This window comes from Pipistrellus hanaki (genome assembly GCF_964339955.1).
Source record: "Pipistrellus hanaki genome assembly, chromosome: 8".
Classification (NCBI taxonomy): domain Eukaryota; kingdom Metazoa; phylum Chordata; class Mammalia; order Chiroptera; family Vespertilionidae; genus Pipistrellus; species Pipistrellus hanaki.
In genome coordinates this window covers 15410212-15436182 of record NC_140510.1, presented here as the reverse complement: position 1 = coordinate 15436182, position 25971 = coordinate 15410212, and the positions used below count along the sequence as shown (strand labels likewise).

Here is a 25971-nt window from a genome sequence, read left to right as displayed (position 1 = left end):
ATGTTATTTCTTTCTTGCTTCCAAATCCACAGGTAGGCAGGACAGGGCTGTATGATGACACTGCTCCATAAAGTCCACAGGGTCCCTATTATCCTGCCTTCTGTCTTCTTATTCAGTGAGATATGGCCTCCATTCCCAAGGTCACTTCATGGGCCAAAATAGCTGCTCTGGCTCCAGTTATCACATCCACATTCCAGCCATTAGGAAGGAAGCAAAGCTGGGGGGGGGGGGGGGGGAGGGAGAGAGGGAATGAAAATGGTAAAGGGTGCAAAATACTTTAAGAAATACTTTCAAAAGCTTTCATATCTCCCTACTTACACCTCCTTGAACAGACCTTTGCCTCAGAGCCATATGTAAGGAAGCTGGAGATGCAGTATTTATCCTGGAAATATGCCCCCTGAAACTGTGTTGGCATATTATTGTGGAAGAAGGGGAGAAACAGATGTTGAAGGGCAGGTTACGCTTTCTGTCACAACCCATGTGAATGCCTTTTTTTTTTCAAAGGCTTTAATTTCTCAGTGGCCACCCTCCTGGGAGAAGCTCTGTGCTCATTTAATTACACTCCCGGGGACAGAGGAAGCACTGTGTGTGCCTCTGAGATAATTCTCACGCCTGGCTGTTTAATGGTGCCCCGGGAAGGAGACAAGGAAAGTGTCTGGTACAATATTAAGGGAAGTGGGACTCTTGTGTTAGCCACAAGAAATAGCTGCACAAATTCAATCTCCCTGGTGCAGTTAGCAGTCAGACACAGAAGGGCATGTTACCGGAGAGAGCGTGCCTCGGAGACAGCATCAGCAGAAGAGCTAGGGCTCCTGCGATCCCAAAAGAATCATGTTCTGCAGAAGCGTGTGCCTCCTGGTTTTTATAGGGATTGTAAAACCGCCGCAAAATGACTAGCACTGCTTTAGGAGCACAATATAGGAAGTAAAATGCCTTCAACATGCAGATGAGAAAACTAATTCTCAACAGGATGTACCTCTTAAAGAGGCCCAGTCAAAACATAAATCTTGAAAGATTTATCCAAGTCACAAAAATAACCCTGGAGATGAAATTATAGTCATAACTCTTCAGGTTTAGAATATGTCACTTGTAAGTCTGCCCTGGTGTCAGCTCCTCTCTGGGCACCCAAAAGAGCAGTTTCCATAGCATACCCTGTCCGGCCTGGGGGAGGATCCCAGAGTGCATTTCTGGTCACAGTAGTAATAGGAAAAATCATTTCCTTAGACTGATCAGTTTCTATTAAATGTAAAATATTATCCTAGGCAACTAATTGAATTTATCTCAAAACTCTGTGGATTCCCTAAGAGAGCAGATTGTACCTCCTTTAGCTCCATGATGCTCAAGTGACAGTAATAAACTCAGCTCACTTTTATGTGTGACTCCAAAGCATAGGTTTAATTCTACAAGTGCAGTGAAATCAATAATCGGGCTGAACCCCTATTTTGTCTGCATTACATTTTATCTTCATTAAGTCAGTTATACTCACTGAAAATGTAACTCTCCTGGTTCTTCAATTTGTGTGTGTGTGTGTGTGTGTGTGTGTTTTACCACTGACACCAAACCTAAAAGAAAAGCAATTTTCCCTGCAGCTATTTTTCAGCATATCGACACCTCAGACCAATCTGCATGTTGTAGGGCAGCCGGCTAGTTCTAGGGCATTTTTCTCTTCACCATCCTAGAATGATGCTCCCTTATCCTGACTCTAGCCCTACAGCCAAGCAGGTAGAAGCAGAACACAACTTGGTAACCTAAAACTGAGAGAACTTCAAACCCCTACGTGTTTCTGATCCGCTGGTCTAGCAATAGTGTGTGTGCCCTCTGGTTCCTCGAAGAGGGTCTGTTTATTTAGGGTTTGGCAACAGCAGGCTTATAGTTGTGAGTACGTGAAGCACAGAGTTTGTTCTTGCATTATGATGTGTTATTTATGATATTATTTTCCATATGAACCACTGTGTTTACTGTGCACTAAAAAGGGGTCCCACCCATGTCCAGTACTTTAAGTGCACTGAACCATCTCCCTGCAGCCTGTGAGATGGAACTGAGAGAGCAGTTTGCCCACAGTTCTAATGGCCGAAGTGGCATAGCCTGTGCTTTAACCACAGTTGACTGTGCTGACCCCGTACACTATTCAGCCTCCATGATCCCAGTCTGTCACTTGTTTCCCACTGCAGCTCAGCAGGCAGAGGAAATGCTATAAAAAGCCCCAGAAGCATGGAAACCCAACCATTAGTTATGATCACAGGGAATAAAACAAAAGAGCAAGGTAGCCAACAGGTTTCTTAAAACTCCTAGAAGCAGGGTCAGGCCTCACCAGCAAGAACATCCAGGACCGGCCACGTGGGGCGTCCGGGCTGCTGTGCATTGGGAGTCACGCTTTCTCAGCATCCATCCTAATTTGGGCTGGAGAATCTCACAATTGCCAGGGACCTTCGGGAGCATTCAGCCCCGAGATCGCCAACGAGCTTTGGTAATGGGCTCGGTTCACTCTGATGACATGAACTGGTTCGCTGTCACCCAGACTTCAAACGTGACACCCAAGTGTCTGCGGGATGAAGGCTCACACTCTGCAGTCTGCCCGGAACTGCACCGCTTCCTTCTGATGAGAGCTGGCCTGGCCGGCTCACACCCCTGCTGACCTGCCTTGCCTGTCAATGGCAGCTGTCCATGGGGAGGGCCTTGATCCCTGGTTAGTCTGAAAGTGGCCAGCCCTTTCCTGAAATGGCTTTTCTTTTTCCAGAAGTCCAGAATCCTCAAAAGGGGAATGGAAGTGTCCGTGACAACCACTCCCCAGATGAGAGGCTGGGGGTGTGGTGTCCGCTCGGGGAAGGATTTGGTGGCACTTCAGAAGCCATCCTGTCCCAGGAAGCAGCGGGATGTTCCTTCTCTCCAAAGCCTGGTTTTGTGCAGTACCTCAGGTTCCAGGGGAGAAGCGGGGCCCCACCAGCAAAAGTTATTTCCTCAAGGTCACATGGGCCCTGAGCCCCGGCCCCTTACCTCCCAACTAGAAGGATTCATCTGGGAGAGCTTACCAGTGTAATTTCATTTTTATGTGGAAAATAAGATTTACATAGTTTTCATCAATCGTCTAGTGATAATGTCGGTGAATATCCTGCTCCGAAGCAATCAGCATGTTCTTACACTTACCGCAGCAGGGAGCCAGGTAATGGTTTTGCTGTGAATGCTGGAGCAGCTGTTCTCCGCAGGCATGTGCAGCAGTGAGTCCGCATCTCCATCCCAGTGCAGGCGGAGGGGTCCACGTGCTCATGGTCCAGGGCAGTCATGACTTGGGATCGTTAAGGTGCACAGAGGCCTTTGGGATCAGCGTGTCCCGTTGCTCAGTTTATTTTGCCCTCACACTCAGCTGTCATTCCTCACTCTCGGTGGCTGGTGACATATAGGTTGCAAGGAAAGCAGGCCTGGCTGTTCTCTTGAACCCAAGACCATTATACTTTCTTACATGAGACTAAATCAAGCCAAATCTTTGGCATTATTTCCCACTGGCATATTGTGTCTCCTTTTTGATTTCAGAAGACACAACCCTCTAGCTTCAGTAGGGTCCTCTTGAGGCCTGAGACACACGTCATGGGAAAAGCAGGGCTGCAGGAGAGGACAGGTGGTCTCAGGCCTGCTGTGACCATGCCCCAAGACAACAGTGTCTTCCAGAGGAGTCACTTAATGATAATGTTCCCTTAGAAGGGTAGTTGTTTCCCCATCTCCCTCCCTCCCCCCCCCCACCCCCCCCGAAACGGGCCACGTGCTCCTTCAAGGCGGTTCCCATTGTGGGCACAGGAAGCAGCCAGCCAGCTGCCGCCCTGCCTGGCCTGCACTGCCGAGGTCAGGGAGATTGTTGTTTTTCTTTCTCTCTTTCCATCGCTTGGTCTGCCTCTGTCTGTAAGTGTGCACGTGAGCACATGTGCAGGGTTTGGATTAGTTTCCTGCGATGACAGCTGTCTGGACTAAGTTACTGTCTCTGGCTTAACTGAGGAGAACAAGAACAAAACGATTTAAAAGAATGGCACAGACAATACCTTTATGTCTGGGAGTTTTCAGCGCAGCTCACGGGTGGCTGAAAGACCAGGTTCACATCCCAGAAGCCCCCACGTCCCCTCTGCCCTGCGCTGCTCTGGATGAGCCCAGGGACGGCAGTTCTCCAGGTCGATAAATTGTGTTCCTGCTAATGGACTTCCACCACCCTCACCGCAGTGATGGGCACTCGTACAGAACCTCTCTGTAGAGTGTATTGATTTCTTTATTTCCTCCTTCTCACTTTTATTTTATTTTTTTTACCCATCCGAAGGCTCTTCCTAGTTATTCTCAGCTTTGCTGCTGGAAATTGCTGATGGTATTCCTTGCAGGTCTGCTTTCTTCTTGCAAATGCGCATTTTGTAAGCTGCTGTCCCCACAGCTTTCTCCTGCGAGTGAGAAGGAGTGTGTTTCCTACCTAACTGGTGCCATAAATATTTATTTACCTCCCAGTCAAGTTTTATTAATTACTTAATTAGCAGTAGTAAAAACAATTAGTGTTTGGGAGCAGGACGTGTTATATACATGCTAAGAACAAGCATTAGCACTAATGAGACAGAGAGGCTGAATTTTAAATAAAGAAAATAAATTTCGCCTTTTAATTCGAACCGTGGCTCGGCCCCCAAAATGGCCTCTGCCAAGTTGCAGGTGTGTCCAGGCGCATGTGCAAACACATATAGCCCTGCCCCTGCCTTGGATGGCTACCTTCCTAGACCTGGCACCCAGGTGCCTCATCCGAACATGACCTTTCTGTGCTCAGCTCTGCCTCTGTAGGCAGCCATCAGTTGCCAGCATCCTGTGCATAAGCTCCACCCATTTACTGAAAAGGCGAGGAGAGTGGAAGCTGCGCAGTGAGCCACACCTGCGCCTGCTCCTTTGGCCCCTGTAACGATGAACAGCATGGAGGTGGTGATGGCTCCTCAGGCAAAGACCAGAAGGTGGATCTCTCCACCTTCACACTTAGGTTGGCACAAGGATGTGGGACAGGCTCACTCACACCTGTGACTCCTGCTTAGAACCCGGGAGCCAGAGCCATTGACCAGAGCTCTCTGCTGCTTACGGAGCCTTAGGTGAAGCCTGGAGCTGCCCCGCGTCAGAATACAGAGATGGACAAGCTAAAAGAGTTGAGAAAATTTAACTCTATTGATCACACCATCTCTAGAGAATAGGATTTGTCCTCATCATTCCCTGGAATAAAATAATCACAGAAGTTCATTAAGCTCCGATTACATGTGATGCTGTGCTAGGGAAGAGATAAGAGTGTAAAAACAATACCCTTGCGCTGGTGTTTGACTCTCTTCTGACACTTGCCTTTTGAGGAATGTGCCATCTAATTGACAAGTCTAGAGCATGAAAGATAAAATCAGTTCAAAGTAGCATATGCTCAATCTCATGTCAGAGGCAGAGAGGGCTCACAGGAGCTCCAAAGAAAGCTGTCTTTGAGGGCCCGGGTAAGAGTGTCAGAGGGGAGCCAGCTAGAAATGAACTGGATGGCACTCAGAGCCAGACTTGGCCCGAGAAAGAGGAGGATGAGAGGGGAATGTGGTTGTGGCAGAGGGAAGGCTTTGGAGAACCACAGACAGACCCATATTCTGTGCATGGTAAGAACAGAAATCTTTTTTAAAAAAAAATCATGAAATAGTGAAAGTGAAAGGTCAAAAATGTAGAAAGGAGCCAGCGTTTGAAGAACCCTGGATTGGGGAGTTATTCTAGTCTCACTTGAGCCCCATCAAAGAGTGCAGGCACCTAAGTACTGTTAGTGTTTGTATGGTAAGTCCATCTGGGAAGGCAGATCCCTGGTGGGCCTCAGAGAATCCCGAGGCTCCTGTGCCGGCTCCCCTCCTCACAGCGGGGACTGCTCCCAGGATGACAACGTGCAGTTTCTCTCCTTCCCCAGCCCCAGCACCAAAACACCCAGATTTAGAAATCCTCTAGTTCGGAGACTGGGCAAGTTTCCTGTGGCCTTTTCAAGCCCTCGCTTCATCCTTGCTTCACCCACACACTAAATGCATCACTGACTCTATTAGTCGCAGCGCTGAGAATTTCAGCTCTTCCACAAACGGCGGGGAAAGGCTCCATCAAAAGTGATAGTTTCTTTCGTTCATCAAATCCCTATTCACTGCAAAAACATTATTGTCCTTGTGGTTGGTGCTTTATGATTGCTTTTATGGAGACAATGAAAAGGCAAACTATACAGGTGGAAACTTAAATTGACTTTATATCGCTGAGGTTTACCATCTTCAAAAATAGCATGCTAGATTAATGCATTTCTGATTTCAAGGTGCTTTTATTTAAAAAAAAAAATGGTCTTCCCTGCACACAATAATTCTATCAGACAATGGGCTGTGGAAGAAAACACTGTGTGATTTATTTCTGGGTGCTTTGAAGAACAAAAAGATTATTTTTTACTAATGTGTCTGAAATACCAGATAAAATGTGGTTCCAATATGCTAAAGTATGTTTCATTTATAGACTTTTCCCCCTTTCCATGTGTTTGTTGTAGGATCTTAGGGAGGAATGCGTGAAGTTGAAAACAAGAGTGTTCGATCTGGAACAACAGAACCGCACGTTAAGCATACTGTTCCAGCAGCGGCTCAGGCCAGCCTCCGACCTGCTCCTCCAGGTACGTGTTTTTGTGGAAAACAATCTTTGCTACCGAAATGCTATTGACAAGAGGTAACTTATGTTCAAAAGTTAATGCTGTCTCCATGGGAAAACCATATTATGTCATTAAAATGAAATGTCTTTCAAATTTCTGACTTTTTAAAGCTACATTTAAAGGAATGCATCAACAAATAATAAATGGTGAAAGGAACAATCAGAAGGAGTCCTCTAGGAAATTTAACAAAATCATGGAATGGAGACAGGGAATAATTGACTACTTGGGGGACTGGTATTAGTATTCTTGTACTTCATAATAAGCAAGGAACAGTCTTAAGTAATGCCTGGGGTTTATTTTTTTTTTCTCTCTCTCTCATTCCTCTTCATAATACAATACTCCCTATATTCCACTTCAGCATTTTACAGGTTCTCTTTATTTAAATGCTCTCAGCAAACTGTTCCGTTACTTATTTTGATAGCATGTAGAGTCATACGGAGTCAAACTGTTATTATTATCCAAGGAGAGCTCTTCCTGTTCCCACCTGTGGCTGGTGGGAGTGGGCTTCTTGCAGTGTCACAGGAAAAAAGAATTTATGAGACTCATGGGCAAGGGTGAGATATTGTAAAGGGCCTCATTTCTAGGGATTAAACCCCCGAGTTTCCCAGGTTCCATTTCCCTTCACCTGCCAAAGAGAAAGCCCAGCTGTGCCTTTAGCAGAGGCAGGATTAAAGCTGTTGCCCAGAGTTCCCATTCCATGTTGGGGAACAATCCAAGCCAGCATCAGGCTAGCTTAGATTGTGTTTCCAGCTGCAGTCATCAGTCCATGGGCTGTGTGACTCCCAGGAACACAGGCAAATACAAGAGAGCAACAAGAACCAAGAGCCAAGAGAGTGAGCTCCTGCCAGGGCCAGCCTGACAGGTGAACCAGATGGAGGTAGGGAGGTGGGAATTGAGAAAAAAAGGAAGACAGGAAAGTGGGATCAGGAGGACTGCAAGCCATCGACAGACTGCAGCAACTTTATTAACTGCATAATGCCTTTTATACACAAACACTAAATGGGAGGTCAGTGAAGAGGAATGTACTTTCCATTCCTCCCAATCTTGAAGATAAAGCAGGAAGCCAAATTCTCCAGTAAATATATATAGACTTCTGATAAGCTATGAAAGGTCACTCTCATTCTGCTGACAATAGGAAAGTGCCATCAAAACAAGTCAGGGCACACTTTGTGGGCAGGGGGCTGAATCTTATCAGTCCCTTCAGGTGCAAGGACTCTGTCAGCTTACACCTGGTCTCCAACAAGCTCCTTTGGTGGATTATGTAATCTCAAATTTCCACAGGCCCCATCCCTTCATCACTGTGGATGCATTCATTTTCCCTTTGTTGGACCCTTCCCCCAGGGATTTGTAGGAAATGGACCTGTGCTGGCCTGGGGAGTGTGAAATTGCAGCTTCCTAGTGAAGCTTCCCACATGGCCATGCTTATAATGTCGAGCCTTTTCCAGTCCCAGCACCAAAATGCCCCAAGGGATTTAGAAATCCTCCAGTCCAGAGGCTGGGCAATTTCCAGTGGCTTTTTCAAGCCCTCACTTCATTGTTTCACCCACACTAATGCATCACTGATCTTTTGTCCTTTCCTATGCTATATAATGAAAGCCTAATATGCAAATCGACTGAACAGTCGAATGACTGGTTGGCTGGGGGCAAGGCCAGCAAGTGGGCGGTGCCAGGCCAGCAAAGACGGGTGCCAACGGGCAGAGGAAGGGCACTGCAATCAGGGACCAGTGGTGACCAGCAGCAGTGGAGGGGAAATCAGGGGGGTGGGGCCAGCTGCTCACTGGCCTGTGCATCCCCCAATTGGCCTGCAGATCGCCTTCCACAGAGGGAGGCCAGGCTGTGGCTTAGGTCTGCTCCCTAGACATCTCCCAAGGGCTCCTGGTCTGCAAGAGGGTGCAGCCTGGGCTGAGGGGCCCCTTCCCCCACAGTGCATGAATGTTCATGTACTGGGCCCTCTAATTATTAATAACTAGCTAATTACAAAGGTATCAAAACTATCAGCTGATTTTGACAAATTTCTTAAGAATATATTTGACTTCAGGAAGACACATGAATTATCAAAGAGGCCTGGAGGGCTGATCTTTGCTGTTTGCTATTTTTTAAACCTATTTTTTAATAGGGCTAATTTGTTCAAACAAGTTCCATAAGCCTTGTTCAGAGCATTCTGAGTCTTGGCTAGCAAAGAGTATTGGGCAGTGTACATTAATTTACAAAGAATAACCCCCAGCCGCCTGTTCTAATTGGCTGAGAGGAATAATAAAGACAGGGGTATCCTCTAAACTACCCTGTCCAGCACTATAGACACTATTGATATTGAAATTTAACTAAAATGAAATTCCTATGTCAAACTAGCCATATTTCAATTGTTGAAAAGCCACATTTGATCAGTGGCTACCATATTTGGCAGTGTATTTATAAGACATTTCCATCATCTTAGAAAATGCTACAGGACAGCACTTTTTTTCAGATGATTGAGCCAGTGTTGCTAATTTATCCTCTTAACTTTGGCATAAACATCTTTCCTGGACTCCTCAAGGAAATGATAAAGAAACTGCAGTTCATTTCAGAGAAAGAAAGATGTTCAGTAAAGCTGAGCATCGAATGTAATTTCCACCCCCCAAGTTAAAATAAAACACTCTCTGAATTGTAAAATAGATCTCATCTCTTAAATCAATTTCCTCTCTTCTTTATCTGTTAGAGCATAATTCATAATTTATGACTCAAAATTGTGTGGAAAAAATCATTATCTCTTTGGTTTCCTAGTCGGACTATAATAAATGTTGGTCATAGAGAATCTTGCTTCTGTAAAAACTTGTATTTCTTTTTCTCTCTCATAATCAAGATCCTATATTATAATTATTTTTAACAGCTGTTGTATGTTCATGAATTTTTCTGCTTTTCCTGCTTTAACTTGAAGCTTTTCTGGAACAATGATTTTTGTACTCTCTGTTTCTGAGTCATGATGTTTTGTTTCAACAGTCAAGATGAGTGCTCTAGGTATTTAAGCTTTTTCACTGGCCAACACAAATTTCTTAAATTCATATCCAAATGGCAACAGAAGGTGTGCATGCTCACAGTAGAACTAAGTGTTTATTCATTGGGTGTTCTCAGCCCACACACTCCATATTCCTCCCCAAGAAATCCTCACTTCCAGGAGCCATTCTCATGTAAAGGATGGAGGTTAATAGTTCTGTGAGGAAGAATGATAGAGTGTGGTGCCTGCCCTCTCATACCATACAGCTCACAGTCATAGACAACATTGCTGGCTTTTTGGATGGTCTGCTCAGTTTGACTCATGATTCTTTATTTTCTGGTGGCACAAATACATATGGAGCACTGGCTAAGGGAAAAGCAGCCAGAGCTTGCTTTGTGCCTATGAAAGCTCTGTCATTACCTTTTTTTTTTTAATATATATATATTAAAGAAAGATGTTCAGTAAAGCTGAACATAATTATATATATAATTATTGATTTTTTTACAGAGAGGAAGGGAGAGGGATAGAGAGTTAGAAACGTCAATGAGAGAGAAACACCGACCAGCTGCCTCCTGCACAGCCCCCTCTGGGGATGTGCCCGCAACCAAGGTACATGCCCTTGATCAGAATCGAACCCGGGCCCTTCAGTCCCCAGGCTGACGCTCTATCCACTGAGCCAAACCGGTTTCAGCTGTCATTATCTTTTGAATGGAATTATGAATGACACAAATTTATTCTACAAGTTGGAGAGCTATTTTGTATACCCCAAAGAGAATGTGATGCCTCCATCTCTCCTTCTGTATTTTCCTGCTTAATGTGAATGCTTCAGAATTGTGCTGCATGCAGACCAGTCCAGTCTGCCTGAGGGTGTGGCTGGTGGATGCGGCAAATTCACCACTGTGCCTGGTCCCAAATATTATAGATCATGTCACTTCTGTCCACAGACCAAAAAGGCTTCTAAGTCATTTTCTGCAAATGTTAGACAACTGCATTTAGTGGTCACCTGCTATGTACAACCTAATGGTCCTCCATAATCCGACGTAGCCACCTACAGAGAAACATAGAAGATGGTGAACAACCATTGTGAGTTTAGTAGATACATTGTAAATGGTGGAGAAGAAAATAATTTATAAGAAGCAGCATATTTTTGTCCCTAAAAAATATGGAAAAAGCAATTGCATGGATATTATTAGGCAACCCTTGTAGGAAGAATAAAAAGGGATAGTTCTAAAGATTAGCTGACAGATTCTGGGAAACTTTCAAAGGGAACCAACCAGGTCCATGAGGGAAAACAAAAAGAGCCTAACCTGAAAATTAAAATCCTTAGAATGGCAATAAGCTTCTCTGTTGATTTCAATTTTCAGAATGATATCTCTGGGACTGTGTGTAGTAACAAATCTGATTAAGAGGGCCCTTTATATGGAAATCAAAAATTTAAGCTAAATTCTAAAGAATAGAGAACCCAAAATCACAAAGGAAATCTAAAAGGAACTAGAGTCTCTCACTACATTTATTTGAACTTACTGGCCAGATGAACCAATACTCACCACTTCCTCTTATCTATACTAATAAGACTATGTTAATTAGACTGGAGACCTTTAGGACATTGTTCTGGACAAAGCCATGGTGGCCAGTCTGAGGTAGAGGTGGTGAGGGGCGAAGAGGGGAGGGCAGGGGAGGGCAGTTGTGGGTGACCAGGCCAGTAAGGGGGCACTGTTGGGAGTGATCAGGCCAGTGGCGGGGAAAGGGTAATTGGGGGTGAGCAGGCCGGCAGGGAGGCAGTTGGGGGTGAGCAGGCTGGCAGGGGCAGGGGATTGGCGGTGAGCAGGCCTGCATGGGAGGCAGAAGGGGGCAGGGCAGTTGGATGCAAGCAGGCCAGCATGCAGAGTGGTTAGGGGCAATTAGGCAGGCAGACAGGTGAGCCTTTAGGAGCCAGCAGACCCAGATTATGAGAGGAATATCCCAGATTGGAGATGTTACAAGCCAGGCTGAGGGACACATGCCCCCCTGTGCACAAATTTCTTCATGGGGCCACTAGTAAATCATATAACTGTGTGGGTTTTTCAGATGTAAGTGTACTTCTCTTACAAGTTGAGTTGAATGTTCACTGAATGAATTGTATTTCCAACTCAGTATGTTTATGCCAGTAGTACATGTCATAGCAATTATGTACTTTTAACTACTATATAAATCAGTGAAATATAATGTGAAAAGAACTAAGTTGAGTGCTTCAAAAGTATCAAGGAAAAATAAATGTTCGTGATCAAATGAAATATACTTGTGGGTGTCTAATGGTAAAACAGTATGGGAAACAAGAAATACTGTGTTACATATAGAGGTATTCTGCATGCAGATTGCCTCCCAAGTGCCTTTAAATTCTTGTCCCACTGTTAAAAACAAAAACTAGAAATCCGACACAGTGCTTTAAGCATGTGTTTGATAAAAAAAACAAAACAAACAAACAAACAGAAACCCACACAATTATTGGAGGACCCTAATATTAGGTTCCCTAGGCAAAGAAGCATAGTTGGCCTTACCAAATGCTATTTAACAAATGCATTGTACTTATCACATATAATCTTACAGTGTTCACCCATTTAATCTCCGATAAGATTCTATGAGGTAGAAACTATCGCTTAACCATTTTATAATGGGGACAGGGGCACAGGGAAGCTAAGTCACCATCTGGTAATTGACAGAGAGGGGATTAAAATCCATGGTCAGGCTCAAGTTCTTCCCTTTGCCTCCTTTTGGCATGCCTTCAGCATGAAACACGGATGGACAAGGGGACATTTTCCTGATTCCTCACTGACATTTTGATTAACTGGCCCTCCTTTGCTCGAGTCGGATCAGAGGCCTTCTGCAGCCGCAGTTGTAATAAGGAGCCTGCCGTTGTCTGAAAGGCTCTTGATTTGTGGCACCCAAGAACATCCCCTCCTGTGTTTTCTGCTTTAGTCTGGCTTTGGATACCTGTGTTATCATTACCTTGATAGGACATCATTTTTGTGTTTTCTGCCTTACTCACTTTTTTCCTTTTTCTTTTTATCTGATATATCAAAGAGTCCTAGTACCCACATCCTTAGGCCAAGATAAAAAGATAACAATGTTATAATGTAGATTATTCATACAAACAGTTGAAAATCTGACAGCTTAGAACCAAAGTGTAAAAACTTGCTGTCACTTCTTAGCGTGCTGGCTTTTTGTCTGTTAGTGTTTTGTTTTATATTATTTTAGATGAGATGAGAGGATTTGAAAAGTCTACTGGTGCTTCTGATTATTTTTCCCTACACCCAGTCCTTATTTTCAGAGTACAAATCTATCTTATTTGGCCACATGACACAGACCCCTCTCCACCTGTCCCCAAGCACCAGTCCTGCCGCCACCTCTCAGGGACCTCCGAGGTCAGTGAGGTTCCCCCTTAACTTTCCCCTTCAAAGCTCCTGTGGAATTTATGGAATTAATTTATGCATGTTTTCAGGTTCTATGTTTAAGTCTTCAAGCCATTTTGAATTGTGTGGGGATGGAGTCACACAAGTAAGCAGCTCCTGGTCCAGTATGGAATCATGGAACCTTCATCTCTCCTGGTGGAGATCATGGAGGGCAAGCCGAGCACTAGGGGTCTCATGTTATCTTTTCATTTCACCTGCATAGTAATTGTCTTGAGGGCAGGACTGTGAATGGAGTTTTGACCTTTCACAGATGTGACCACTGTTCCTAACGCATATTCAGTGTCTACTTGTTGATGGCTTAGTACTTGCATACTTGCATTTTTTAACTTAATTTCATTTTCTGTGTTGGGGATTTTTCCTTTTCTTTTTGTTTGACTTTGTGTGCAATAATCTCATTACCTTCATGCTTTTTCCTTTCAGTTTGGAGGTATAATTGACATAAACATTGTGTATGTTTAAGGTGTACTACATAATGATTTGACATATGTACATACATTGATCACCACAATAAGTTTAGTTAATATCCAGCACCTCATATAGTTACATTTTTTTCTTATGATGAGAGCTTTTATAATCTACTCTTTAGATTTCAAATATACAGCCTGATATAGTTAACTATAGTCAGCATGTTGTACATTATATCTCCAGAACTAATTTATGTTATAAATGGAGGTTGGTACCTTCAATCAACTTTGTCAGTTTCCCTGACCCCACCATCACATACCTCTGGCTACCACCAATCTATTATCTGCTTATAGGAGTTTGTTTTGCATAGATTCTACATATAAGTGAGATCATACAATAATCACATTTCTCTCTCTGACTTATTCTACTTAGCATTATATATATATATAATGGTATATTACAATTTATTTTGTCAATTATATATATATGGTATATTACAATTTATTTTGTCAATTCACACATTTATGGATACTTAGATTGTTTCCATGTCCTGGCTATCCTATATGATAAAGATCTAATATGCTAATTAGACTGAATAGCAGAACAGCCAAGCCCCTTGAATGAATTTCATGAATCGGGCCTCTACTTGTAAATAATGCTGCAATAAATATGGAGGTACAGAAGATATCTCTTCTTTGAGGTAGTCATTTTATTTTATTTCCAAGTGGAATTGCTGGATTGTGGTAATTCTATTGTAAGTTTTTGAGGGACCTCCATTTGTGTGTTCCACAGTGGTTGTACCAATTACATTCACACCTACTGTGCAGGAGGGTTTCTTTTCTCCACATCATCTCTAACACTTATATCTATTGTAATTTTTATGATAGCCATTTTAACAGGTGTGAGGTAATGTTTCATTGTGGTTTTGATTTCAATTTCCCTGATGATTAGTAATATTAAGCATCTTTTCATATGTCTGTTGGTCATCTGTATGTCCTCTTTGAAGAAATGTCTATTCAGGTTGTCTGCCTATTTTTTAATGGGATTATTTTTTGATATTGAATTGTATGAATTTCTTATATGCTTTGGATATTCATACCTTATCAGATATATGGTCTTTCATTCAGGAGATTGTCTTTTTAAAAAATATTTTTTCTAATTAATTTCAGAGAGGAAAAGAGAGGGAGAAAGATTGAAACATCAATGGTGAGAGAGAATCATTGATCAGCTACCTCCCACATGCCCACATTGGGGATGGAGCCCACAACCCAGACCTGTGCCCTGACTTGGAATGAAACTGCAACCTCCTGGTTGATAGGTCAATGCTCCGCCACTGAACCATGCCAGTTGGGCAGTAAGGTTACCTTTTATTTTGTTGATGGTTCCTTTAGCTGTACAGAAGATTTAAGTCTTATGTATTCTCTTTGGTTTATTTTTTAATATCTTGCTTGTGCCTTATGTACCGTATCCAAGAAATTATTGCCAATACCCATGACAAGGAGTTTTTTTTCTCTATTTATTCTAGGAGTTACATGTTTTCAGGTTTTATTTTTTAAGTCTTCAAGCCATGTTGAGTTAATTCTTGTGAGTGCTGTGAAATAGTGGTTTAGTTTCATTCTTTTACATGTGAATATATAATTTTCCAAACATCATTTATTGAAGAGATTGTCTTTTCTCCATTCAGTATTCTAGCCCAATGTTAGTTGCCCATATGTGTTTGTGTTTATTTCTGCATTCTTGATTCTATTCCAATGGTCAGTGTGTTTGTTTTTATGCCAATACCATACCGTTTTTATTACTATAGCCTTGTAATATAGTTTGAAATAAAGAAGTATGATGTTTCCAGATTTCTTCTTTTTCAGGATTGCTTTGACTATTCAAGGTATTTTGTGGTTGTAAATAAATTTTAGGATTGTTTTCTAATTCAGTAAAATATGCTATTGATAAAGATTGCATTGAATCTGTAGATTGATTTGGGTGGCATGAACATTTTAACATTAACTTTCACTTCATAAACATAATATATCTTTTCATTTTTCTGGGTCAGCTTCAGTTTCTTTCATCAGTGTCTTATAACAGTTTTCATCATAACAATTTTTACCTCCTTAGTTATAATTATTCAAATTACTTTACTATTTTATTATTCTATTGTAAATGGGGTTGTTTATTTTTTCCCCAAATTATTTGTTAGTATATGGAAATGCTAGTTATTTTTTATGTTGGTTTTGTATCCTGCATCTGTATGGAATTTATGATTAGATCAAACAGTCTATGGCGAAGTGTTTAGGAAATATATATATATATATATATATATATATATATATATATATATATATTTATAAAATTATGCCATTTATTGGTTTCTTTCAAAATAGTATTCTATTTTTTTTTCTTGCCTGATTGCTCTAGCTAGGAGTTTCAGTACTATATTGAATAGAAGTAGTCTTGTTCCTGTTCTTAGAAGAAAAGCTTTTATCTTTTCACCATTGAGTATGATGTTACCTGTGGGCTTATCATATATGGCCCTAATTATGTTGAGGTATAGTTCTTCTATACAAAATTTTTAAGAGTTTTATAATAAATATGTACATTCTGTCAAGTGCTTTTTCTACATCTTTTGAGGTGACTATATGATTTTTATCTTTTACTAGAGGCCTGGTGCACAAAATTTATTCATGGTTGGGGGAGAGGGGGTCCCTCAGCCCGGCCTACACCCTTGGGGAATGTCTGACTGCCAGTTTAAAGGGCCAGGCCTAAACCAGCAGTTGGACATCCCTCTCACAATCCTGAATGCTGCATGCACCAGTGACCATACTTTTCATACAGGTGAAAAGCATCTTGCTGTTGTATGGGCAGCTACATGTTTTGCCCTGGTTATAAAGAGTAGTACATAAATAACATGATCCTTCTGAGGCAGTAGTACCATTTTTTCCCATCTTATGGGTGGAAAAACTGAAGCAGAGAGAAGTTAAGTAATTGGCTTTGTCAGGCAGTTATACTAGTAAGTATCAGAATCAGGGCTGACTACAAAATGTGCAAGCCAGAGTCCATGCATGTCATCACTGCATCATCCTATTTTTTCAGTGTTAGAGTAGCCTTGCCAGGTTTTAATTTTTAAATATATGATAGGGTCCCTAGGCCTGGCCTGCAATCAGGGCAGATCTGTGGGGCGACTGATGGGGTGAGTGGGGGCCCTCCACTGGCACCTGCCTTCGCTGGTGGCATGGCATTACCCGCTGGCTGGCCCCACCACCCCAATCGCCACCCACCTCCTGATTGTTGCCTCTGGTTGCCTCCCTCTGGGCAGGGGGCGCAGATGCTCAATCCAGGAGTTGTTCAAATCCACTTTCCATATAGATTCTCTTGGCTGATCATTATTCAGAGTGGGGTATTAATGTCTCCTGCGTTGAGCACCTCCTGATGGTCAGTGCACATCATAGCAACCAGTTGTTCCTCCAGTCATTCCACAGTTCTGTCAATTTGCATATTAGGGTTATATTATATAGGATTCTGTTATTGTAATGTTCCACATTTACTGGTTTATGAATGTTAAACCATCCTTTCATATTAGGGATGAATTCCAATTGATCATAATCTATGAGCCTTTTTATGGTGCTGTTGAAGTCAGCATGCTAGTAATTAGTTTAATTTTTTTGCATTTATATTTATTAAGGATATTGGACTGTAGTGTTTTTTGTTGTTGTTGTTTGTTTGTTTTAGTTTTTTTTGTTTGTTTTGCTTTTTTGTTGTTGTTTTTTTGCCCATACCTACCTTTGTGTCAGGGTAATGCTGGCCCAATAAAATAAATTTGGGAATATTTCTTCCTATTCCAATTTTTAGAAGAGTTTGAGAAGATGGGCGTTAACTTTTCTTTAAATGTTTTAGTAAAAATCACCATTGAAACCACCCAGTCCTGGGCTTTTCTTTGTTGGAAGGCTTAGGATTACTAATTTAATATCTTTACTTGTTATTGGTCTGTTCAAATTCTCTATATCTTCATAATTCAGTTTAGAGGTTCCATGTTTCTAGGAATTTTTCCATTTCTTCTAGTTTATCCAATTTGTTAGTATATAATTGTTCATAGTAGTCTCTTATGAGCCTTTCTATTTCTGTGGTATTAGTTGTAATGTCTCCTCTTTTATTTATCACTTTATTTTTTCGGGTCCTCTCAATTTTTTTCTTGGTTAGTCTAGCTAAAGGTTTGTCAGTTTTGCTTATCTTTGCAAAGAAGCAAACTTTGCAAAGATAAGCAAACTTACTGTTTTTTAAACTTTCTGTTAAACTTTCTATTGTTTTCTTGATAAGCATTTTGTTTGTTTCTGCTCTGATTTTTATGCTTTGGCCTACTTTAATCTACATTCATTATTTTTATTATAATCCTTGTGGTATCACATTAGTTTATTTAAGATCTTTCTTTTTTTGTGATATAAGTACTTATCTGTATAAACTTCCCTTTTAGAACTGCTTTGCTATGTCTCATAAGTTTGGATATGTTGTTTTTTAAATTTTCATTTGTTTCAAGATACATTTTTATTTCTATTTGATTTTTTTTAATTCATCCATTGGTAGTTCAGGAATGAGTTATTTAATTTTCATGTATCTGTGAATTTTCCAGTTTGCCTCCTGTTATTGATTTCTACTTTCATATTATTGTAGTCAGGTAAAAAAAAAAAAAAAAAAAAAAAGTACATGGTATGGTTTTAGGGTTCTTAAATTTGAAAAAAAAAAAAAAAAAAAAGAAAACTTATTTTGTGGCCTAACATATGCTCTATCAGATAGTCTATCCTAAAAAAATATTCTATGTGTATCTGAGGAAAATGTGTATTGTTGGATGAAATATTCTGTATGTGTCTGTTAGGTCTGTCTGGTTTATAGTGTTGTTCAAATCCACTTGCCATATAAATTCTTTTTCTGATCATTATTGTGAGTGGGGTATAAATGTCTCCAACTATTATTATATTGCTATTTATTTCTCCTGTTTCTTCTATTACTATTTGATTTTAAGTGCCCCAATGTTGGGTGATAAATATTTACATTTGTCATATATTCTTGATAGATTGACCCTTTATCATTATGTAATGACCTTCTTTGTTTCTTGGTCATTTTTAGCTTAAAGTCTATTTTGTCTGCTATAAGTGTAGCTACCCATTTGCTTAAAATGTCTTTTTTTATCCCTTTAGTCTCAGTCTGTGAGTCTTTAAAGTGAATGTGAGTGTCTTTTAAGCAGTGTAGCATTAGGTTATTTAAAATACATCTGGCCATTCTGTGTCTTTGGTTTGAAAAATTTAATCCATTTATATTTAACGTAATTATTGGTAAGTGAGGACTTATGCCATTGTGCTCATTGTTTTCTGGTTGTGTTGTAGATCCTTTGTTCTTTTCCTCTTATCTTACAGTTTTCCTCTGTAATTTGATGACATTTTATAGCAGTATGTTTACTTCTTTATCATAATCTTATGAGTAACTACTACGGGCTTTTCCTTTGTGGTTACTATGAGGCTTTAATATCTCATATTTATAACATCCTTGTTGGAGCACAGCTACTTCTCTACTAGGGGTTGTATCCCCTCAGAATCCCACAGTGGATTATGACATGAGAAGTCATAGGCATATAAAAGATTTATTATTGCAGACCAACTAGCCATTGCTAACAAGGAGCCATCAGACAAAACAGTTCTCCAAAGTAGCACCACAAAGCAGTCTCACATTGACTGGTCAGTAGCACATCTTTATACCAATTCTGACAAAAGAGGCTTCTTGCCAAATAGTGACATCAATATTTGGGTTATAGGAAGGTACGCCTGCACAGTGCATAAAGTAAAACTGCTGTGTCATTGTCTTTGCACATGTGTCTGGCAAACTAGCCTTGAACATGCAGAGTTCTCTGATGAGAGTTCCCATAATCCTATTTTAAGATGACAACTTTACTTAAGTAGCAAAAATAAACTTTACATTTTTTGTCTCCTTCCTCACATTTTAGGTTATTGATATTATGATTTTTATAAAATTTTATAAAAGTATATATTTTATACTGTGTATTCAATAATAAATTCTTATAATTATAGTTTTTAATACTTCAAAGTTAAACTAGAATTGTAAGTGAACCACCATTATAATATTAGGGAATCTAACTTTGACTCTGTATTTACTATTACCAATGAGTTTTATATGTACACTTGTATGTTTTTAAGATATTAATAAGCATTTTTTATTCCATATAGAAAAATGCCCTATAGCATTTCTTATAAAGTAGGTCTAGTGGTAATGAACTCCCTTAGTTTTTGTCTGTTCAGGAATGTCAATCTCTCCTCATTTCTGGTATTCCTGGTTATGCATTTAAACAAAACTTTAAAAAGTCTTCCAGTCTTTATACATTTGTTTCAGCAAAGATAATTCTTCACCATAATGTATATTATTTTTTTTTTATTGTGTATCACAAGTCCCATAGGTTTTCTTTACTCTTTCTTATTCTTTTTTTCTTTTTGCCCCAAAGACTGGATAACCTCAAATGACCTGTCTTCTAATTCACTGACTCATTCTTCTGCTTGGTCAAGTCTAATATGAAGTTCTCTGTTGAATTCTTCAGTTTAGTCACTGTATTCTTCAGGTCTAGGATTTCCATTGAATGTTTATTTTCTTGTTTTTGTTGAACTTCTCATTTTATTCTAATTTTACTTAGTTGCCTGTTTATATATCCTTGTATTTATCTAAAGTTCTTTAAGAGTGTTTATTATCCAGACTTCTTGGTTGGACAGTTGTCTATTTCTTTAGGGTCAGTTAATGAAATTTTTTAGGTTTTTTTTTTACAGTTTTGATAATCATGTTCACCTGATTCTTCATGATCCTTGATACTTTGTGTTGCTGTCTGCACATTTGAGTAAGCAGCTTCTTCCTCCAGACATTACATATTCACTCCACAGAGGCCATCCTCCTTGAGTAGCTCAGCTGGAGGCTCTGGGCCACTCGCCTGGAAACATTGTTGGGCAAGTGGGACTTACTATTGTGGTCTCTGTCTGGGCCACTCCATTGCCTGAGATCTGTGTTTGGGGTGGGTGGAGGGGGGGAGGTGCTACCAAATGGGAACAGTTAGATAGGATGCTGGCTTGGTTCCTTGCCCAAGCAGAGCAGTGGGAAGAGCTTCACACATGCCCAGATTGACTGGTCAGTCTTCCTAGTCAGATGCCATATTCAGCCATTGGATGAGACTGCACATTTGCTTCCTTCTTTGACAGGGCGATAGAGCAGCCTCCACAGCCAAGACAGCTTCCTGCCTGGGGACCAGAATCAGCTGTCCACTGAGCTCTATGTTCAGACAAGAAGCCAAGACCCTGACTCAACTCTGTAGATGGGCAGAGCCACTAGCTAGATTCTTTGCTTGCAGTTATAGAGTCAGCCACACAGCTTCTTGGGTGCTCTGGTCAGGAGAGATAGAACTACACTCACCAATAGACAGAGCCAGGATCCAATTTCCCTGCCCAGCTGGTGCAACAGAGCAGGCCTCAAGGCCAGAAAAGTTTTCTGGTTGGGGACCTGAATCAGGCAGAACTGTGCACTGAGTTTCCTGGCCCATGTGGCCACCAACTGGGCTCTGTAGATGGACAGAGTTTTGGGGCTGACCAGCAGACCCTGAACAATGGATGAATGGATTACTCGGACACAATGTTTGCTGTGAAAAAGAGGGCTCAGGGACTGGCTAAAAGAATTAGATGGCCTAGTTGCCTGCCTCGTTAGACTTTTATTGCAGTTTGAGATAAAGTTTATCTTAAAGATACAATCAGTAGGATAAGGCATCTTGGGAGGGCACACGTGTTTGCAGGGCCCTTTAAGCAAGGATACCTAAAGATTAAGTATAAGGATTCCAATAAACACCCAGAGGTCTGCACGTGCACAGACTTGTTTAGAAAGGTCAGGAATAATTAGGGGCACTGCCTTCTGCACTCCCCTAAGTTGGAATTCCGATAAACAGGGTGGGCAGCCTTCCGCACACTTCCCCTTTCTCAGAATGGCCCCCTTACAAACTTTCCAACCAAATCTCATGCTTCCCCACTGACAGGGCTATAGGCCAGGTTCTCTGATCCAGAGCAGCTATAAGCTACCCAGCTTTCTGGATACTCGGACTAGGTTTCCTAGTCAGGCGCAGCTAGGCATTATTCCAACAGTAGGTAGAGATTCAGATTTGTTTCCGGGCCCATTCAAGGAGGCAGACTTGTACCAAAACCAACTCGTGCCAAAACCCAGATCTAGATGCCAGTTGCTGCCCCTTCTCTCTCCCAGTGTGATGGCCAATATCAAGCCCCAGAGAGTCTCCCTACAGGCCCCATGGCTCAGGACACACGTGACCTCCCAGGAAGCGACCTGCAGTGCTGGAGAAGCTGGGTGTCTGCCTTGGGCTACTTTCCCCACTAGAGAAACCATAGGCCCTGCGGGCCCACTCACTGTGGCACTGAGCCACCCTGAGGAAGGGGTGACAGGTCAGTGTTGCTGTTCTTGTTACCCTCCTAGTGTCGTCCTGCCCTGTCTCTGAGATCTCAACCCGCGTCCTGGGATTTTCACAGTGGGGTCTTAGTTATGGGTGGTTGCAGTTGGTCTTTTTATGAGGAGGACTGAAATCAGAAATGAGCTGGGTCACCATCTTAATGATGACACTATGAAGGGAAATATTTCTCATTGCAATAAGATTATAATTTTTGGTTGAAGACAATGCCTTTTTCTGTCCAGTTGTGTGTATTTTTTTAATCAATCCCCTGTCCTAGGTGCCCAATTCATATTATCATTCCTTTTACTTACTTCCGAAAAGCAGATGTTAGCCTTGTACACTCTTTGCCACCTTAGAGCTTGCCATTTTATAATGAACACCGCCACACAGAACTACAGATCAATTAAACAACCAACAGGAAGGAGTCTTCTTTAGGGTAGGTGGTTATTCAGATAAATTGGAAAATATTGACCATATTCAACATCTTTTAATGCATATGTTTTGCTTTTTAAAAGATCTACATCTCTGCCTTTGGGGTATTTTCAAAATATATACAGTTGGAGTGAGATGAAAAGAACAAATCATTAAGAGTTCACTGGAATATCTGGAGAGCAATAAGGGAAGAGCAGGTGAGAGAGTGAGGATTGGGTGAGGGATGTAGAAATGCTTTGAGTTCTAGTGATGGAAACTTTCCTTCTGATTGATCAGTGCCTCCCTGGAGCCACAAACTAAGGAGAAATGAGAAGAGCCAACAAAATGCACCCCAGTTTAGGGCAGCTTCCTGACTCCCCACACTGCTAGGTTGCAGGTTTGCCCTAAAGTTTTGAAATGGATGAGCTTGATTCTGGGCTGCTATGGAGATGGCCCCAGCCATGCCCTGCAGACCTGGTGGCTCATTCAGAAGGACCACTGAGCAGCAGGAGGAGCAGGGAGCGATGTCTCAGTGTACTGAGTGACACCAGGCCAGGAGGGCAGGCCACTCGGCAGTGCTGTGCCATCCTGCAGGATCATGCACCTGTCCCACATGGGACCATATCGGGAATGTGCAGCAGGGATCCTCGCTCCTGCAGTAAGTACTGGAAGGACACTAACCCGTCTGTGGCACAGGAAGTAGCCTCTCTCAGAGGGTGGGGCACATTCTGAAAGGTCACAGGACTCCTGCAGGGCAGGGCTTTCAATGATGAGATGCCCTGCTCGAGGCTGGTTTGGGATGAAGGGAGAGCAGAAAAGGTGTGAAAAAAAATCTCCAGGGTTCTGGCAAGTCAAGGTTTCCCCTCCTTAGTGTACCCTCCACGGTCTCCTTTTTCTTTGTTGATTGACACAGATCCTATACTCTTGCCAAACAGAAATGCCTTCACTCACAGAGCATGGCCTGGGTTTTCCTTTATTCCATTCTGTATGGTGTTTCTCGGTTCAGAATGGACTCCACTCCTACCACCCCACCCTGCCACTCCTCTTCATGCAGTTAACACGTTTGGAGCACTGGGATTCAGTGGTGACTACATTTCCACAGAAGCTGTGGTTTGCAATTGCCTTGGAGGACAGAGGGATGTGCTCATGAGATGCTATAGGGACAGCATGGGGAGGGCCAGCCATGCTGGGTCAGGAGGTTGGGAAGAGCTAACAGAGGAACTAAGGCTTCAGTGTGAGTCCAGGCAAGTTAATAGGAGTTCAGCAGATGGGCAGGGGGAGAATCAATGCAAGGCAGAAGAAATAGCCTGTGCAGAGATGTGGAGGCATGAGAAAGCCTCTCCCTGCTTTCCAGTCCTATTTCTAATCCATATGCTTTGAAAGTATTTTTGCCAGAGTAATAATACCCTTCCTCAGCCTCCTACCACACCGTGCTCCCTGGTCTCAGCCTGCATTGTGTGTCACTTAGCGAGTGTGCTAGTTCTGTTTTCATACCTGCTTCTTCTTCCTTCCCAACGCAATTGAGGGTGGTTTCTTTCTTCCTTTCTTTATTTCTTCCCCCCCCCCCCCTTTTGCAAGACCCAGGCTCACCAGTCCATGCATCATGATGAATTGCTGTGTTATGTTGTGCTTCCTATCAGCATTATTATTGAGGGCACACGTGGTCTGTTTGAGGTCAAGGTGTGGTTCCCACTCTTCACTTGCTTGCTTTGGTTTTTATTTTCATAGGGACAAGGGCCTTGCTTATTGACCTTTGAGTCTTCCAATAGAGAAATGGAACAAATGTGAGCCTCGGTAAATGTTGAGTGAATTAATGATGGAGTGAACCTCTGGGATGTGTAGAAGAGCTTGTCAACAGAGGGTGTGGAAGGCCATGGCTCCACAGGGGGGTAAAGAAGAGAAGGGCTCGAGAGCAGTCCTTAGGAGAAGGCAGGCTTCGGAATATTGCTTAGATAAGTCGAGATGACCCGAGGAACTTAACTCTCCTTTGTAATGAATGAACCACGGTTTGTTGTTGTTTGTTTGGTTTTGCTTCACTTTTTGTTTTTTTTCTGTTCTTGTTGCTGGTGAGACCTCAGATGTGGTTCCATCTTGGAATTTCCATTCCCTGTAGTTGGTGGATTGACTTTAAAATATGGGACCCGTTCTCAGAACACTGGGCATCAGGCCTCACAGTCATCTTCGTGGTGTAGCCAGGATATATTGCTGTATAGATTATTTCAACAAAAACTCAATGAACACCTACTGAGGACCAGACCTGGTCATGTTATAAGGAGACACAATGTGAATAAACGATTGTGCAGGATGGTAGTAAATTAAACAGAGATATTTACCAGCAGCGGTTCTCAGAGGAAAGAGCAATGAACACCATGTGAGGTTTCAGGGAAGCTTTTCAGAGGCGGTAACAGCTCCTCTGGACCCTGAGGGATGAATAAGAGCTTTTAGGATAACAGGTTTCTAAAAAGAGTAATTTGTGGACTACGTTCTAATTTATAATTAGATCAATCCCAGGTCCTGGCTTTAAACACAACTATAAAATCATAAAATTGACTTAACCTGATTTGATCTTGTTTGGCCTTCCCAGTTCCTTCCAACAATTTCAGATTAACTCATTGAGCTCTGAGGAAAGCTGAAGCCACGAGAAGATCTGCACAGGTTGCATTCTCTGTGGCCGTGACCTTCAACAACTCCTTCCAGCTTCCTATCTGGGGAGGAATCTAGTTAAGCTGAATCAAGAAAACTGATGAAAAATGAACACCCTAAGTCTAAGATTTGTTTTAAGGATTTTAACATTAAATGGAGGTTCAAAACCAGAACATAAATCAATATTATATTGAAATAGACTAAGTGATTGAAGTGTAAATTCAGGAATGCACCTTATAGCATGCTGCATTCAGGCTGAATATTTTTTCCCATTACAAGCACATAAGAAAACTTGATAATCCTGGACTTGGTGAATTTCATGCAGTAACTGTTTATCATAGTAACCTTAAAAGCTCCCCCAGTAAAGATTGTTATTAAGTATCACACTTTCTGAGTTTGGATAAAGGCGAGGCTTTGGAGATGCAGGGCACAGAGCGCCCTGGGAAAGGCAGGGCAGTGCTTACCCGGGGTGGAGTGTGCAGATGGAGGGTGCATTTCTTGGCGCTGGAAGCCCTGGACTGTCCGTTGCTGTCAGCGGATGTCACACCAGGGAAATCTTATTCCCAGCGTGAAAGGATTTAGTAAGCCTCTCCTGACATGGAAGACCAGTGTTTCCAGGAGTGGGAAGCAGTTCGTCTTTGTTCTACCACCTCTCTTACCCGCAGGGGGCGCTGTCAGAGGCTGCCCTGACTACCCTGAGGGAGCAACTTTCTGGAAAGGCTGTGACTCCCACCTGCCCCCTATCTAGAGGCTTGGGGACAGTCTCCAGCCCACCAGGCTTCACTGGGGAATAATATTGTTGAGTCTTGGCCGCACAGGGAAGTAGGGGAGGGGAGGGTGTCACCAAGGAAGCATCCAGAAGCATCGGAGTCTCTCATCAGAACCCATTCAGAGCCGGCTGAGCCCCCATGAGGCGAGAATGTGAGGCATATCT

At 42.1% G+C, this 25971-nt stretch overlaps 1 protein-coding gene across 1 annotated transcript in view; it reads left to right on the top strand.

The window, feature by feature from the left end:
- NCKAP5 (NCK associated protein 5) overlaps window positions 1-25971 on the top strand; it is a 946230-nt gene that overhangs the window by 753489 nt on the left and 166770 nt on the right. Inside the window, exon 10 of the mRNA XM_084893312.1 lies at window positions 6527-6646. Coding sequence (XP_084749438.1) covers window positions 6527-6646 — 120 coding nt within the window. The remainder of the gene's footprint in view (window positions 1-6526; window positions 6647-25971) is intronic.